General features: G+C 32.0%; 2 protein-coding genes across 2 annotated transcripts; one reads left to right on the forward strand and one right to left on the reverse strand.

Moving 5' to 3' along the window:
• LOC104713810 lies at window positions 4,073-5,049 on the forward strand. The gene has a single exon (XM_010431015.2). The coding sequence runs from the start codon at window positions 4,378-4,380 to the stop codon at window positions 4,858-4,860; it is 483 nt and encodes a 160-aa protein (XP_010429317.1). The 5' UTR covers window positions 4,073-4,377; the 3' UTR covers window positions 4,861-5,049.
• Window positions 7,406-11,101, reverse strand: LOC104713812. Its single transcript, XM_010431016.2, has 11 exons — window positions 10,729-11,101; window positions 10,358-10,439; window positions 10,182-10,256; window positions 9,973-10,086; window positions 9,231-9,881; window positions 8,772-9,142; window positions 8,579-8,678; window positions 8,427-8,486; window positions 8,249-8,335; window positions 8,041-8,166; window positions 7,406-7,950 (listed from the first exon to the last, which is right to left on the reverse strand). Exons 1-11 carry the CDS (start codon window positions 10,758-10,760, stop codon window positions 7,645-7,647), a joined length of 2,004 nt encoding a protein of 667 aa, XP_010429318.1. The 5' UTR covers window positions 10,761-11,101; the 3' UTR covers window positions 7,406-7,644.

Here is a 17,693-nt window from a genome sequence, read left to right on the forward strand (position 1 = left end):
GTGTCGATCGGCACCTCCATCTGGTGCCGATCGTCACCTAGATCCAACATACATGGTGTCGATCAACACTCTCCTAGTATCGGTCGACACCGACGCCCACGACATCACTTCCATCGATCTCTCCTCATCTAAACCACAACAACATGCTGGTGTCGCTCAACACCCTAAGTTCCCAACCTTACCACAAGACTGTCTATGCCAAACCGCAATAAAAATACTTGATTAAATCACAAACAAATTGTTCATTTCATAAATTCATTGTTGGATATGGAGTATGTGGCACCAGGAAGCTCCCCACCAAATTTCAGTCAAATTATATTTCATTTCATCTTCCAAACGTTGCTCCAAAATAGTCATGCTGAACTAGTCCGTATTATCCGTAAATAGATGTTGATGTCGACCGATACCAATGATGGAGAGAAGGTTCTATGAGAGGGGTCAATAAACCCCATGAAATTTATTGTTTCTTAATATATAGTTTTGGTTTAAAATATTCACAATGATCTCTATGTAATGTGATCAGTTCTTGTCTTTGATCCCATGCATATTCATTTAATTAGTCACTTAACTTAAATGCATTTTTCATTTTTGTTTGGTTAAATATCTATAACTATAGTCCCTATATTTTTTATTATTAAAAGATTTGTATTACACCTAAACACAAAATACATTATTTAAATTACGAAAAGAAAATCATTTCAGTTAGTCAAACAAAGGTAACGACTGGTTCAATATTTTTTTAACTTTATCAAAAGAAGTTATATATACTACCTTTTAGGGGTGAGAGATTAAATGTATCGTCCATGAAGCTTCTCACAAAAGCGTGGTGCATGTGTCCCTCCTTTTCTTCTATTTCATGCAAAACTTTACAAGTTAAAAGACAAGTTACTGAAATTTCACAAAAGAAAATTCTTTTTACTCAATGCAATATACGCATAATTAAAAATCATTATTCACAAATAAATCAATAAAGTACGCACACGTATGCACGACAGACACAAGTATTTATAAAAGAGACCAAATTATTCTGTAAGAATAAAAACACAAATTACAAGTATATATCATAGCCAACAAGCGTATTATTATAGACATTCCAAGGCTACAAAGCCGACAACTAAAATAATTAAACTTCCAAATCACAACATGCCTATCTGTTTCTCCTTCCACTGCACGAGAAAACTCAAACTCAGAAGACTTAGTCATGTATTAATATTTTTTCAATCTACTTTTGTAATCCACCTTTCCTTAAGTAATCACCAAACAGTATGTTCTTAATGCGGGATGAATGTTGGAGTATAAATATTCACGAAAAGAGTTTTAAAATACGCTAAAAAATAAAGACAAATTAGAAGTTTATTAGGGAACACAAGTCACTTGCGGTTGGCATCAATGTGCTTAGTTGACAATTAACCCATTGACCGATCATATCATCATCATCACTTAAACTCCAGAACAGCTAATCAACCATCAATTCTTAATAACTACACTTCAAAAACAAATTACAACTATAAAGAAAAAAACATTATCTATATTTCTAATTTGATATATACAAAGAAACTATATGAAAATAGATGTCACCCGGTAATAAGGGGGACTTGACAAGCTTACTTGCCTGTTCTGCACGAGTTGTCGAATTCAGAGAGGTAGGACAACGCTTATTGAAGGAGACACGTCGTTGCGTTCGTATTGTAACGTGGCAGATTTAGCCATGTCATATAATCCCAATCGTTAGGATTGTTTTGTTTTGTCACCGTCCTCCTTATGAAGACCACAAATAAAACTTTTTCTCTTTTGCTTTTAACATCAACTTCACATATATATTATTAATGAACTATCTAAGCTTGAGCATGTAAGCTGCATGTTATACATTCGTAATCAAAAGATGGTACAAAGTTAATAAGTAATGATGAACATATAAGTAGAACTGTGGATGCGACATTTATGTATGTGTGTACTGTGTAGTAGGTCGACTTGAAACCCAAGCTCAAGTTTTACTTCTTCAAATTTGTTCTTCCACCAAGTCACACTTATCCAATCGTCATATATCCCAATCACTGTGGATTTTTGCCACCGTCCACGTAAGAGTTACCAATTCTAATTTTTATTTTGACAATTAACAATTTTTGTTAAGGTTTTTTTTTTCCAATGTTATATTTCTCATTAACTAAAATCAGAGATTACTAAGTTACCAATAAAACATATATATACAACCAAAACACTACAGATGTTTAGGTAAAACAATAACATCAATGTTTAGTTTAGATATAGTTTTGTTTTTACATTCCGTTTCGCTATCACAATTATATAATTTATATTCTAGTGTGATTAAAATTAACTAATGATATGATATTTCTCTACTTCTTAAGTACGAATATAGACTATGAAACTAAAGTATTAAAAACGTTTAAGACTTCCACAAAACCATGATCATATATACGATGGGAAGGATTAGACCAAGTTTATCGGTAGTCTTTAAGTAGAGGAGTTCTTAAATTTTTTATGAATTAATTGTGTACTGTTTGGAATATAATAATCCATGATCTCTTAGATAAAATTTTCTCTTTTAATGATAGATTCTTATTTTGGGTCTCTTACTTTTGAAAAACTGTTTTTTTAAATTTAAAAAATTTAAATAGAATAGAAGTGGTATAAATGTGTAAATATAAGATTTTATAAAATTAAAAAATATTAATACATATTACAATAGAAGTGCAATTTATAAATGGAGAGAATGATTAATTTTAATACTGATTTGAAAATATTGCATTTAATTAATTTTTAAACCTACAAAACATAAAAGCATATTAAAAATAGAAATACAAATCATAAATAGAAAAAAGATTAATTGTAATATTCTGTTTGACCAACAGAAATCTGACACGTATGGTCTCTTAGATTAGATTTGGGTATACTATATAAGAGGCTCCCTTAAATTTTTTCTTTTTTTTTAAATTATTTTTTTCCTTCAAAATATTATGAACCCCTCTATGAACCCCTGATAAACATGCTCTTAGAATTTATTACAATATCGAAACAACGAATCTAATGAATAATTTGCCAATTAAGTCTTAGTGTACGTCCATCCCTGCATCTCGTAGCTTCTTGGCCATCAAAAATCATAGGCTTAAAGATGTAGCAAAGCTAATCATCTCTTCACGTACGTAAATGAAAAAGAATGCGTTAAAGAAATTTGCAACTTACCTAATAAATGAGAACCATATAATAAACGCATGGTCCTTCTTTTTTCATATATTTTTAATGAGTATTTGTTATCATCAGATGACACTAATAAATTTCAGATCATGTAACTTATTATATAACACATCCCCACATCGATCAACATCAGATATATACTACTCCTTAAACAAAACTATTAAATGCATCATGAACAGAACATATGGTTGATGTAGATAGAATAGAATTACAAAACGAAACAAATATACGCGAACAAAGGTTGAACGGTAATCAAAAGAAAAATATAATTACTTTTCGAGTTTAACAACCCTTATCTTAACACTTCCCAACTACCATATACATTGATAAATCTTGTTAGTTTATAGTCAATTTGCACTCATAATTGGGCAGCCTTTAGTTAATTAGTAATAGTTATGACATACTGTATGAGATATTATTGTTTTCACTAACTCCACTATCCTATTAATTCTTGTCATAACTTCTTTAGTATCTATATCTATCAAAATAACATTAAAGAGTCTACTATACATAAGAGGTTAAACACTTGAAAGTGTGAGAGAAATCTAGACTAAAAAAAAAAATGTTTTTGAGAAATTAACCAAACTAGAATTTGAATGTATAACACTTTAAAATTTTAGTTTGAGAAATCAACCAAACTAAAATTTTCGAAACAGATTAACATTCATATCAATCAGTCAACTTATATACAACTTATTAACATTCTCTTACACCTTTCTATACAATGTTTTTGAAAAAAAAAATTCTCCTATATCATACATACTTTTACATTCTCATATCAATCAGTCAACTTATATATATTATCCCAAGAGAAGAGAGGTCATTAGTTGAACAGATCATTAGCAAACGAGTTTGATTCACAAAAACACAGTCCCTTAACTCGTAATTAAACACCAAACCAAAGGGTAAACAAAAACCACAACACAAAGCTGTCATCCTCCCAACTTACTTACACAGCCTGTCGTTGCCCCCACTGGTCGTTCAAACTTCAAAAAAAAATATTGGAAACATACACATAATCACAAAACGACGAAAATTCCTACGTGGCACATCCTTTTATATAAATACACACAAAAGCACCTTTCACTTCTCATCTCCTTTCTTAACTATTCCCTTTATTGGCCGGTAAACGAGTCGACTCACTGAGTCAGACCAAAAAACACCATGGGTATATGCAGCTCGTACGAGTCCGCACAAGTGGCGACAGCGAAGCTGATCTTACAAGACGGGAGGATGATGGAGTTCACGAGCCCGGTCAAAGTAGGTTACGTGCTACAGAAGAATCCGATGTGTTTCATTTGTAACGCCGACGATATGGACTTCGACAACGCCGTATCCGCCATTAGCGCCGACGAGGAGTTTCAGCTTGGTCAGCTTTACTTCGCTCTTCCTCTCAGCGCGCTTCATCATTCTCTCAAAGCCGAAGAGATGGCTGCATTGGCTGTTAAAGCTAGCTCTGCTCTAATGAGAAGTGGTGGTTCTTGTGGCCGAGATAAATGCAGGTGTCGTCGGAAATGTGTCTCTCCGGTGATATTTTCGGCACGAAGAGTCGCGGCGGTGGGATCTGACGGAGTGACGAGGAACGGGAAAAGACGCGGTGGTGGGAGGAGGAAGTATGCGGCGAAGTTGAGTAAGATAGAAGAGTAGTGAAGGGTAGTTTGGTAATTTAGCTATTATTTTAGGGTTAAGTTTGTAAATAGCATGTAGTGGTTATTATTATTGGAGGAGCATTTTGGTAAAACGATCTTGTTGTAGTGCACATTGCATTTAGCAACGTGGGAAAAGTGATTGTACTTTGGTTTACTATCATATCATATGATTAGAGGATTTTATATTTTTAGACTTCGGAAAAAAGCACCATATATTTCTTTATTGATTAGACAAAAAAAAACAAAGACCCATATTACGGATTAAAGTTTCAAATTTACTAAGTGCATTACGTGTAAAAGTTTAAGTGCATTGTGTGTGGTTTAGTAGTGGTCTAGATTTGCACAGTTCAAATCCGCTGCAGAACTATTTTTGTTTTGTTATGTTTTATGGACCACACTTGAAACGCACACACAAACAAAACAACGTACAAAAAAAAATTGTGGTTCAAATCATTTTTCTAAAGATCTAATCATAGTTATTGAAAAACGCTTGGTGGATCTTATGGACTAATATAAAGATTATAAAATATAAAATAATTAGTCACAGTCAATTTTTGTTTCATTTTCTTAGCACCGTTTGATGTGATCAATATGCTTGTTTTGATCTAATTACACTAATTATTTCCATCCTATGTGTTTATCTGACAATTATTGGTTCCGCTATCTCCCATTCAAACTCCAAATCTAATAGGTTTGTCCATGATATTAAGAATAAGATGGCTCTGTTATACACATATAGAAAGATTAAGATGACTATAGCATTAATCCAAGTTAGATTACATTTTGTGGATAAGAAAGGACCATGTGTTTGATTCTCATGACTAGTATTTTGATTGGAAGGTAAACAACCAAACAAACCAAAAAAAAAAAATCTGTGTAACACAATAAACCATGGAGTAAAACAACAAACTAATTATGAAACTTTGTAAAAAAGATTCGATCTTGTTGTCAGTTCAACATTTACAGTGACCAGTTTAGAAGTTGGCATTTCACATGGTCTACAGAAGAGAATTTTTGTCACTAGTTGCATTGGTGAATTAAAAAACCAAATATTCCAAAACTGTGAAAAATCTAATGTTAATATCTTAAGAATAATTAGATAAGTTAGCCTAATATGATCCCACATTTATTGTATGAGTTTGATAGGTAATGGATAATAGCGACACAATACGAATCACGCATAATGACTAACTGCAATGAGACATGAGAGACATCACATAGACTCAGTAATTTGACTTTAAGTGACGACCCTACGCATTAGGGGCGTTAGGTTTGAGAGGTATCACCCGATTTGGTCCCATCGATACATTATGAAGAAGTCAATTCTTTGGGATTACGGTGACATAGTATGATTTTATTTTATTTTGGATTAAAAATTTTGCTTACAGGCTTACAGCTATTGATTGATTGATAAGTTATCTGATTGAACCACATCACGTACTTGATTTCTGATTCGATGTGAGATTTCAATGGCATATGTCTCAGTTTGGGTAATCCGGTTTTGGTTTTGATTTTGCTTATTATCTCGGTTTGATTTGTTCTATAGAAACTCATTACTGAACCAAATAAAACCAATTTATTTCAGTTTAGTTTCACTCGGTTTGATGTAATTTTGATTTGGTTTACTTTTACCACAAATATATTCTAATTACACTAAAGTTGTTTCAGTTCGGTTATGGTTATTTTGCTTTCCCATTAGAATAATAATCGGTTTACATAGAAGATTCGGTACAATGTTGATCTAGATATTTCGATTCCATTCCGTTTGGTTTTTATTTGGTTACATGTGTTTATAGTATTTTGGTAGTAGTGCATGTCAACTAGGTCAAATACATGGTGGAAAGCAATAATGAATGTGGAAACAAAAGAATAGGAGTAATTATAAGTTTGGACATGACTTTAATGAGACGACGGTACGTGCGGTGCCAAACCATTATGGCCTACTTTTAAAAGCCCACTTCTTCTTTTGTCTTGTTTTTTTTGTATATTAATTTATTTATACAAATGTAACTCACTCTACTACGATATATTATCAGGCTATATCAAAGAAAAGGCTAAATATAAATGTAACATAAACGTAAAGAGAAAACACTCTTTTATATATGAGCACTTTAAAGTGTATGTGAAAAAGAAAGAAACCCCAAAACAACATGAAAAGAAAGAAAAGAAAAGAAAAAGACAAAGAGAAGTTTGACAAAAGAAAAAAACAAAAGTTTACGTTCATAAAAGCTTATCCACCAAATTTTATTGAAAGTGTGTATATAATAATATCCCACGACTAATAAAAAGCTTTTGGGTTTGTTTATGTCCTTCAAAACAGTTCATTTTTATGCTTTAAGAATGGTACTTGTTTACACTAGTATCATGGGGCGTACGTGATTAGAGAATATTAACTTTTATATAGTTCAATCTAGATGTTAGTGTGAATGTCAAAAAAAACAAAATCTAGGTGTTAATGTGAATGTAGATGACTCTTTAACTTTTGTATATAGGTTATACTTGCTGAAAAATATGATGTAAACTAATATCGTTACTGTCACAAATAATAAATAAGGGAATTGATTTTGTTGTATGTACACATTACACACTATTCTTCTGCAACAAAAGACAATACAAGAGCCAAAAACATCATCCCGGATTGGTAACCAAGAAACGGCATGCAGTGTTTCCTCTAATCTCTATTTCTACTTTCTACACTCCACAATACATATTCTCCTATATACTTCACCAATAACATTACCAAGAAACTGAGACCTGAAATCAAAACCCTTTAAAGAATTATTCATCTAACAAGTTCTCTGGCTATCAAATACCGAAACACGAAACTATGAGGCGTCCATTCGATAATGCTCTTTCGGGATCTCCCTGAGTTAAGTTTCTTTATAGTTTTCTTCATTGTCTCTGGGAGACATTCTTGAATCATCTCCATCAATGCTGCTTGACTCAAACCTGAATCTTTACTAAAAGACTCAATGATCTTTGGTAAGACTAGTTTCTGGTCCTTTTTCACACCAAACATTGCACGGATGTATTCCTCTTTTGAAGTTTCTAGCTCTTGGTATATTCCCTTAGGCGTATAAACACGAATCTGCAGCCAGAACAAAGAAGCACATTCAATATCTCTTTCTTTCCTTCAAAGAAGATATTACAGAAGTGTAACCTTTTTTCTGCTACTTACCGCAGGATCAGAATGGTTGCCTGAACAAAGTGCAAAGTGTAAGAGAGGCTCTGAATGGTCAAGGGAATATTCTTGATGTTCATCTCCGGTTCTGAACTTTTTCGGAATAAGTAATAACTTCAGCCACTACATATAGAAGAGAAAAAGCTTTAGACAAAGTCACATTAACAATGTGGAGGTTTAGAGATACACAAGAAGTCGGCCTTACCTGGCCAGGACGAGGCATCTTGATGCGAAGAATATAACTTTGTATCGCTTCTATGCTTACCATGCGACCTCCTATTTTGTAAGCTGGCTGGAAAATGTCAAGCAGAGACAAAAAGAAGAGTTGTTAGTAATATTACCTTGGAGACCAAGAAGACCAAGAAGAGTGTTAGTAATATTACCTTGGAGAGCAGTAAAAACCGCTTCCCGTTGTTCTGTGGAATACCATTTACTAGAAATGTCTGTAACGGTGAAAAACGCATTGTTAGTTAGAAAACTACAGTAAAAAGAAGAGAAGAGGTTAGATCAAAAGAGCAGAGAGAAAGCTGCGTACATGCATCACAAGTGCATTATGTATGTTAATCCAGAAGGCAAGTTTCTCTTGATGAGTGAGCTTTCTCGGATCAACATTTTCCAGTTGCTTAATAAGTAAGCTGTATAAGTACAAACCAATGACTAACATCAGCATAAAAGTTGAGCAGAAGAACAAAAGGAAAACTCTGATAGCTAATAATTTCAAGACTGACCTGAAGTTTCGATTCATCAGGTCAAGGTCACGTCCTTTCCTATGGTTTCGATGAATCTGTGACACTTCAATCATTGAGTTATAAGGTCCGCTAAACTCAAACTGATCATCGAAAGACGAGTTTTTTCTGAAGCTTGGACTCCACATATCATACTGGTCTTGAGGTGAAAACTCGCTTGTTGATGATGGAGATGAACTAGGTGATGAGAAACCGTGGTTTATCGATGGCGGATCTGCGAGCTTGGAGTATATAGCAGATACACATTTTATCATTTCCTCTGATAACTTGTTTGGAGTCATAAATATGTGATCTGATATCCGAGTTCCCATGTGTTCTGCAAGACTTGCAGCATTTGATCCATTTTGTATGTACTGTTGCATCAAAAGTAAGTAAAGTTATATACTTTATAAACTCTAAGTTAAATACAAGATGATAGAACCATTTCAATCAGACACTTACTTCATGTATGGACAATGGTTGGGAGTGGCAGGCGAATACTGAGTCTTCTGGTGGAGATATCCGGTTCTTGTATGTGGAACGTTGATTAAGAGAGGATTGGCAACGACGAACACATGAATCAATGTCTTCTTTCTCAACAAAACATTGATCTTTAAGTCTATTGTCAAAGGAGAAACACCGAGAATCAATTGTTGAGTTTTCTTGATTGAACTGCCGAGCAGCAGAACCTGGTTCCTTCACTCTATTGTCAAAGGAGAAACACTGAGAATCCATTCTTGTGTTGAATGTTCGACCAGCAGAACCAGGTTCTTTCAGTCTATTGTCAAACGAGAAACACCGAGGTTGCGTGGCTAAGCTTTCTTGTCTGCATCTAAGGTTAGGAGACTCTAGTTCCTTCTCGACCAAGTGAGGACTCTTCAGTCTATTGTCAAAGGAGAAGCACCGAGATTCATCAGGTGTTGTTGAGAAGTCTAGTCGTTTTCCTCTGAGAGTAGACTTAGGTGAACTCGAGCTATTTTGTTTCGATGTTGGTGGAGATACAGAAGATGTTTGTTGATCAAATGCTTTACGGTACAAAGATAGAAGATACTGTTCCAAATGTGATACTTCCAACTCTAGTACTGCGATTTCCTTGATCAATTCTGTTGGAGGCTGCAAAAACAAAAATATAAAATCATTCATGAGCTGCACAACAAAAACAACACTTTGTCACCTCTTCTACATAAGAAACCGATTACTTTACCTTTGGCGTAGAGTCAGCTTTGATGTCTCGAGAAGGTGTCTTATAGCCTAATGCCTTCTCTAACGCACCGCGGACATCAAACTGGTTTTGCAATCTTTTCTCAAGTTCTTGAATCTGAATGTAACCAAAGATCATAAATAAATCAATTATGTGAATGAAACAAATGATCTTGGAGTAAAGAGAGCTACAAATAAGTTCAATATACAAACCTCTTGCTTCAAAGAGCTCTTAAATTTTACATCCGGGGATAGATCCTTCTTCGTTTCACCGCAACGAGGTAAGTCCTGTCGATTAAAAACAAGTTGAGAGAAACTAAGATTCAGTTGTTAGCTTTTGAAAAAAGAAACATAAATCAAAAGGAGTAGTTGGTTGGGATTAAACTCACGAGCTTGAGGCGTTGAGAAGCATTAAGAGAACAGTCAATGCTATTCTCATCTTCAAGCTTTTTCTTTTCAGGAACAGTACAGCTACAATAAGTAAAATCAAGATTCCAAGAATCAAAACCCAGAATATATATAAACAAAGATTCTAAAACAGAACCACATTCTAATGACAAGTACATAAAAGCTTCAACCTTTTAGTCCTAAAACCTACAAAAGACTCAAACTTTGACCCGTCCAGCAACGAAATAACTTAGCATCTGACTAAACTTAAACAACCCATGTTGTCAAATTTGAGAAATCGCTCAGAAACAAGTAACATTGAAGCTTAAAAAAAACAGAGCTAAAGAAGAAGAAAGTCTTGAAATTGACAAACCTCTTAGAACGCTTATGTCTCTGTCTCTGCATTTTCTTGTGTCTCACTAGGAATCTTCTGTAACAAAGCTCTCACTTTGTGTGTGACTGATCTCAAAGAGAGGAACAAGTAGAATGGGTTTTGACTTAAGAAAGAAACAGAGATTTGATGTTGATCTTCTTAGATTGATGAATGAATCATAAGGAAGAGAAACTAAACTCCAAGAACAGAACACACATCACTTGTCTTCTTCCACCATTGGAAACAAAAGAGAAACAAATCTGAGTTTATGAAAGCGATTATTTTTTCTTTCTGCTTATAAGAAAGAACATATATACGGATACGACCAAAGAGAAGTAGCAAAGATTTTATGTTTTTTTTTTCTTTTTTTTTCCTTCTGTTCTCTATCTCACGCGCGTATACATACACAGAAGAGCAAAAAGAGTGTGGGTATAACTTTTTTGACCCTAGAGAGAAGAATCTCACATCATCACCTCTCCTTAGGCCTTAGCCTTTCTTTATCAATCTTTAAGCTTTTTGTTTTTAGGGACTTTCTCTTTTGCATTAAAAGCACAACATTTTACGTGGGATATCGATTCACGTGAAAATTCTTTTAAATAATGTAAAAACTTTTTCACGAATTAATAAATATATATTGTAGTTTTGGGTGAATATTTCTTATTTGTAGAAAAAATAAATATTGTGGTCGAATATGCAATAGCTAATTATTTTTTAGTAAATAACTTATCTGATCATATAATTAATTAATGATACAAGAACAATACAATACTATATGGTAAAAAATAGAAGATAAATCAACAGTTTCATGGAAATTACAAAACATGATGGATATATATATGAATATATCACAACAGAAAAATAATGTAAAACCATATTATAAAGAGAAACAAAAGTACTACATTAGTTAGATTTCCACAGGGTTTGTGTGTGGTGTAGATTGGTATTTGGTAAGCTGCATAATGATATATAACCGGAAATCTATTAATCTTAGGAACACACACTTTCCAATACGACTTAGTATACATTAAGATTAAACCCCTAATATTTCTCTCTATAAACTCACTTGGTAAACTTTAAAGAAAACTTTTTCAACTTATTTACCCACAATATTAAACAAGTACTCATGCTATTGTAACACATGGAATTGTACAGCATTTGTAATTTGTTACAGCTTTGACTACCCTTAGAGACTGACAAGTAAATAACCCGTCCATTACAAAAAGAAAGTTCTTTTAATCTCAAGTGTCCAAGAAACAAAAGAGTTTTTAATAATTGATTATTGTATATACTAAAAGTAAAGAAGTCAAAAAAAGGAAATGGTACAACGTACAAAGGCAAGCCAAAGGGTAAAACAATATTCCGTTACTATTTTTACGGTGAAACGAGAAAAAAACGAAAACAAAAAGAGACAAAACTATATATTATATTATATATTTCTACCCTTTTGTCAATATTTGAACGACTTCCCAATTATCAGATTATAATATATATTGAACCTGATCGTCAAAAAAAAAATATATATATATTGAACCTATCAAAGAAAAGTTACACAAAAAGGTGAACACAACTGTTGTATTGTATGGGCTTGTTGGAATGTAAGTGGGAGTTGTTGAACCATCGCATTGCTCATTGTCCCGTTCTGTTCTCTTCTCCTAGCCTCATAGGATTATTAGGATCCTACGTTTTGTTTTTTGTTTTGTTTCTTTTCTTGTTACATTCTCTTAACTCTTGTACTCATTCCTAATGCTTGATTACTTAATATTCTACGTAGGTTTGTTTTATTTAATCTTACATATAAATTTCTGATTTGTAAACATAAAAAATTAATGTTTTGTTTTTTTACTCCAATACGGCAATACGGTATATCTAGTGTATCATTTATTAGACTATACATAGTTTATTTGAAATTCATCATACATATGTTTCGTTGGATATATATAGAAACACGCATTCAATCAACTAATCATATTTCAACAGATAATTAGATGATAATATAACTTGGCCGCAACATAATTTATATGGCTACTGCAAGTAGTCAACTGGATATGAGCTTGGTACCAAGTATGAGTCCAATACATAACGAAAACAAATGATTTGGATTTCTTAGAAATTTATGATATAAGGATTAGATAAGTTTGCATCTCACTCACTGAAGTTGTTTGGTGTATTAGGCCAACTAATTAAGATGAGATCGATTGCTAAACCACTAATCAGTACATCAGTAGACATATTTAGACATTTTTATATTATTATTTTGTCAAACAATCCAAACAACCACCACTCTACTTATGTCAACCTGATTTGACATTTTAATGTTCATCACTTCATTGGTCTCAATTTAATTACTTTTGCATATACACAAGGATACAAAAATAATTGAAAATTTCATAGCCCATTATACACTTGGTTTGACTTTTTTGCTCACTATTTTGTAACCATTAGATACTTTATTGTCCTCAACTATTGTACTATATAAATTTCTGAAGACACGAGATCACAGTAATGTGAATTAAGTGGACTGAGGCAGATAAAGATACTGTACTTACCAATATAATTATAAAACTTTCACTATTTTCTAATGTAATTATCAAAATAATTTTAAAACTTTCACTATTTTATTAATGTTTTGAGTGATCGATTTTTTTGTTGTTTTCAAAGTCGAAAAATTAGTCCATACCATTTTTAAAAAATTTCCAAGCATTAAATTATGTAAACCGCAGTTATCGTAATTGGACCTTTCTAAAAATTTCATCATATATAACTTCAAATTATAATGAAAATATACAGTCATATAAAAACTATTTTGCTAATGGATAAATTTTCCCTCCAATTTTTTTTTTTCTCCAAGACATAAAGGGAATTAAGAGACATAGGATGCTTGCTGTAAAGGGGAACTTGGAATGTTACTTTTCTTTTCTTCTTCATCTTTCATTTCACTTTCACTATTTTTTTTTATATATATTTAATAATTAATCTCTCAAATAATGAGATATCCGAATTGTCTTCCAGTACCAAGAAGACTATCGTTTGTCAAAGAATCCCAGATGAAATATATTGTTTAAAAATAACCAAAAGTGACATCTCAAAGCATAGGGTTTTATTATAATCCATTTTATCATTAGTGTTGTGTTATTGTTAATATAACAAAACAGACAGCTCTTGGTACTCTTTTTATCTTGATTTTCACCTGCTCTTGAAAATGATACAGTCCATAATTTTAAAACATTTACACGAAACCAAAAGCAAAAATTTGATTACATATATATACACATTACTCAACTTATAATAGTATCTAATTAAACTCATTTTTCTAGGTATATTATTAGTAGCTCATTAAGCTTATTTTTTTTTCCTCTTTTGTTTTTGTTTTTGTCAATGGCTCATTAAGCTTATTCAATATTCATCATTGTAATATATCATAGTACTAGATATCACATAATAAGTGTCAGGAAATTTAATCATTTATCTGATCAGGTGAAAATCATTTATTCAATATTCATGGTTTGGGATCGAATTCCATTAACCAGTACAATTAGCACTGTAGATTATATACCATTAAGAAATTAAAATCCAAGTTGCTAAAGAATAATTTAGTTTATATGTAGAGAGTATATAATCATTTTAGATGAATTTTTAAACCAAGTGGTTTAACATGTTTTTATAGTAACTTAAGAGCTTAAATACACTTCCATTTAAGTTTTACATTATATAGTTAGTGATTGAGTGATTCACTTAACAAACACTATTTTAGTGAGAAAGATCCAAAACTTTCTTACATTGAGATTGAGGAAAAGGCCAAAAAGTTTGTCGATTATATATTTAAAACGAATTGGACGTTAGTGAATTCAGAAGTGATCGTGAGATTGACCAGTTTAAATTTTGATTGTTATAATATTAGTAAATGTAAATAATTTGTGATAATCTATGCACGTTGAGCTCGGTAACTGTGTTACAACTTCTTATTTGCACGGTGTCGGGGACACAAATTACGGTAAAAATTCAAGTTTCACCACTAAACATTGTTCTTTCTTTTAAATTAAAATTAGGTTCAGATAAGATGTATAAATAAAGAAATTTAAATTTATTTTTGAATGGAGTTTAAGAAATGCGAGATCGGTGACTTTAGACTTGGTGGTGGCATGTGGAGAGCAAAGTAATGAAGAGATTTGCCAGCTGAGAGAGACAAACATGCTTTAATGAATCTTATTTAAGATGCATTTGAGCTATGAGATTATTTATAACAAAGTAGTTCAAAAGATAAATACATATTTATTACAAATTGCCTCAAAGAAATTAATGATGGACATGAACTAGTAGTAGTTATATTGGATTCCGGTTTTTTTTTTTTTTTTCATCGTGCCGTAAAAAATCAGTTTCTTCTAACGAGATTAGTAAAGTATACTGTATTTAATTATTCAAAAAATTATCAGGTTGATGAGATAGGGGGTTTATAAAATAGAAAACAAAAAAAGTTATGGGGCAGTTTGAGATAAAATAAATATAAAGGGGGTTGAAATTAGAATCATACAAAGAAGACAGGAAAAAGCTGAAGTTTACAAAGGCATTTGGACAAGAGAGTCAATGCCAATCATAACTATCAAATACACTTTAAAGTTCACTTTTTGCTCACATGTTTGTAGTAACACAACACGCGCTATCACCACCACCATTTCGTTATATCCACAAAGTGATTATAATTTTTGCATTTTTTTTGCTACAAAACCAAGGAATTTAATATATGTATTTCATTTCTAGCGTGACCCATAATGCAATAATGAAGTTTGCAATTATTAATTTTGTTCTTTCATGCATATCCATGTATAGTAGTAGTGACATAATCTTATGATCTCATCATATGCTACAAAACTAGTTATATTGTAGGGTATATACTAACTAGTGAGTAGTGATGATGTTGGTTTGAAAATTTAAACTAAATCTTGAAGGTTATGGCCTTATGGGGCATTTAGCGTATACATCGATTAACCATGATTGAAATCGTAATGTGTACATTTAAGAAATTAACAAATAAATTTTGCGTTTGGTAACTTTTAATCAATCAGTAAAAAATGACATTTCTTGGAATAAAAATCAAATTAATCTGTTTTTGATTTTTTCATGCTGCGTTAGTAACATGACGTCCAATGTTTTACAAATTTGTTTAGGAAATGATTCATCTGTTTAGTTTTCGATCTATAAGTCTACTAAATTTTAGTTCCACACTCACTATATACAATCATATAATCGTACTAAAACTTATATTCTACAAATGTAGTATGTATTTATAAAAAATGCATAGCCTATATTCTCTGAAGTCAAAATGAAAATAAGTCAATAATTCAGAGTCAACTTCCTCCTCGCTGTCGAATATATATATGTACATATCAATTTTCAATGATTGGTATTTTTAAAGAGACGATAATTTAATATAATGTTATAAATTACGTAGGTATTTTAAAACAAGAAGAAAAATCATATCTCAATGAAACGAAAACATAAAATGCTAAAACAAATGTTTGCAAGTAACCTGGGTTGTTCCACGATTCTTATCCACTCTTACGCAAATACAATTTAGAATCATGAGAATAATGTGACATGGGTGGTGACCTAATGTGATGGGTCCATGAAATTGTTTTATACGATATGTAACTAGTTTGGTAAACTATCCAACAACATTTGCCATCTTTTTTGTTTTTTTTTGCCTATTTGTTTAACACATTATATGTTTTCACAAAATTCATCTTTAAAAAAAGACATAGAATAGTAAATATCGTGGTAGATTTATGTAGCTTTCATATTGTACAAGTCCAAGCCCATTCTTGTGATTAACTTAACCTCTTTCTTGTAATGTCCAACATTGATCAGTAACATGGTTTCAAAGTCCAAATTTGATAAAGAGTAAGATGGCCAAATAAGATATATTCTAGGTAAAGGAATAAAGGATAATGGTCGAGATGAGTTGAATGAATTTATCAATACGAGTTTCATATTGAAAACATTTCATGAAACAGGCATTAAGAAAAAAAGTATGGAACTAGAACAAAAATACGAATTGTGCTCGTTTATGTTTGGTGGACAATAGACCATTTATGGGCCTTAAGAAATTAATTTAGACATAGTGAATGGGCCTCTCTACAAAGAGCAAACCGAGCCCTCTGGTTTACACAAAAGTGAACTGATGCTAAGGCGTTGTGGACTACGCTGATCAGTTGTTGGGGGAGGTCACACAGATTTTACTTTTGTGCTGAGACATGGTTTCCTGATTGATCGCATGCATGTCAAGAATATTATACTAGCATTGAATATAACTTGCGTTGATCATTAACTGTTTTATTTTATTTGCAGTAGATTAAACCCCAAAAACTCAAACAAATAGTCGTCACACAAAAAAAATTAGTAGCCTAGTTGTAGTTGGGCTAGCTAGAATTCGTCCTTTCGTTCTCTACTTATTGTATGCAGACAAAACCCTATAATACAATAAAAGGAGAGTACCGCAAATTTTCCGAATATATTCCACTTATATTTCAGAAAAAATGTTATTTTTTCATGTTACCAAATATATATAAACATTCTGGATCATTTATCAGTACACTTAAATCCAGTGTTCAAGAAAGCGCTAGACGGTATCTGGGCGGTGACCTAGCGCCTAGCGTCTAGAACGCCTAATCGATGCCTAGACGGTTTTTAGACGGTTTAGTCGTTTACAACATAAAACATTATATATATAAAATTATGTACAAATATATGTTAGAAAAATAAAAAAAAATTATAAATTATAAACAAAATTAACAAAAATACATTTATTTAAGTTATATTAACAACATATAAACATTTATAATTACGTATACAAATATAAAACTTAATAATTTAAATCTATATAGTTAAAAATCAAAAATAAATATTAAAATTAAATTAATGTAATTTTAAGCGGTTTAGGCGGTCATCTAGGCGTCTACTGAGCGCCTAGC

Source organism: Camelina sativa, chromosome 9, assembly GCF_000633955.1.
Source record: "Camelina sativa cultivar DH55 chromosome 9, Cs, whole genome shotgun sequence".
NCBI lineage: Eukaryota > Viridiplantae > Streptophyta > Magnoliopsida > Brassicales > Brassicaceae > Camelina > Camelina sativa.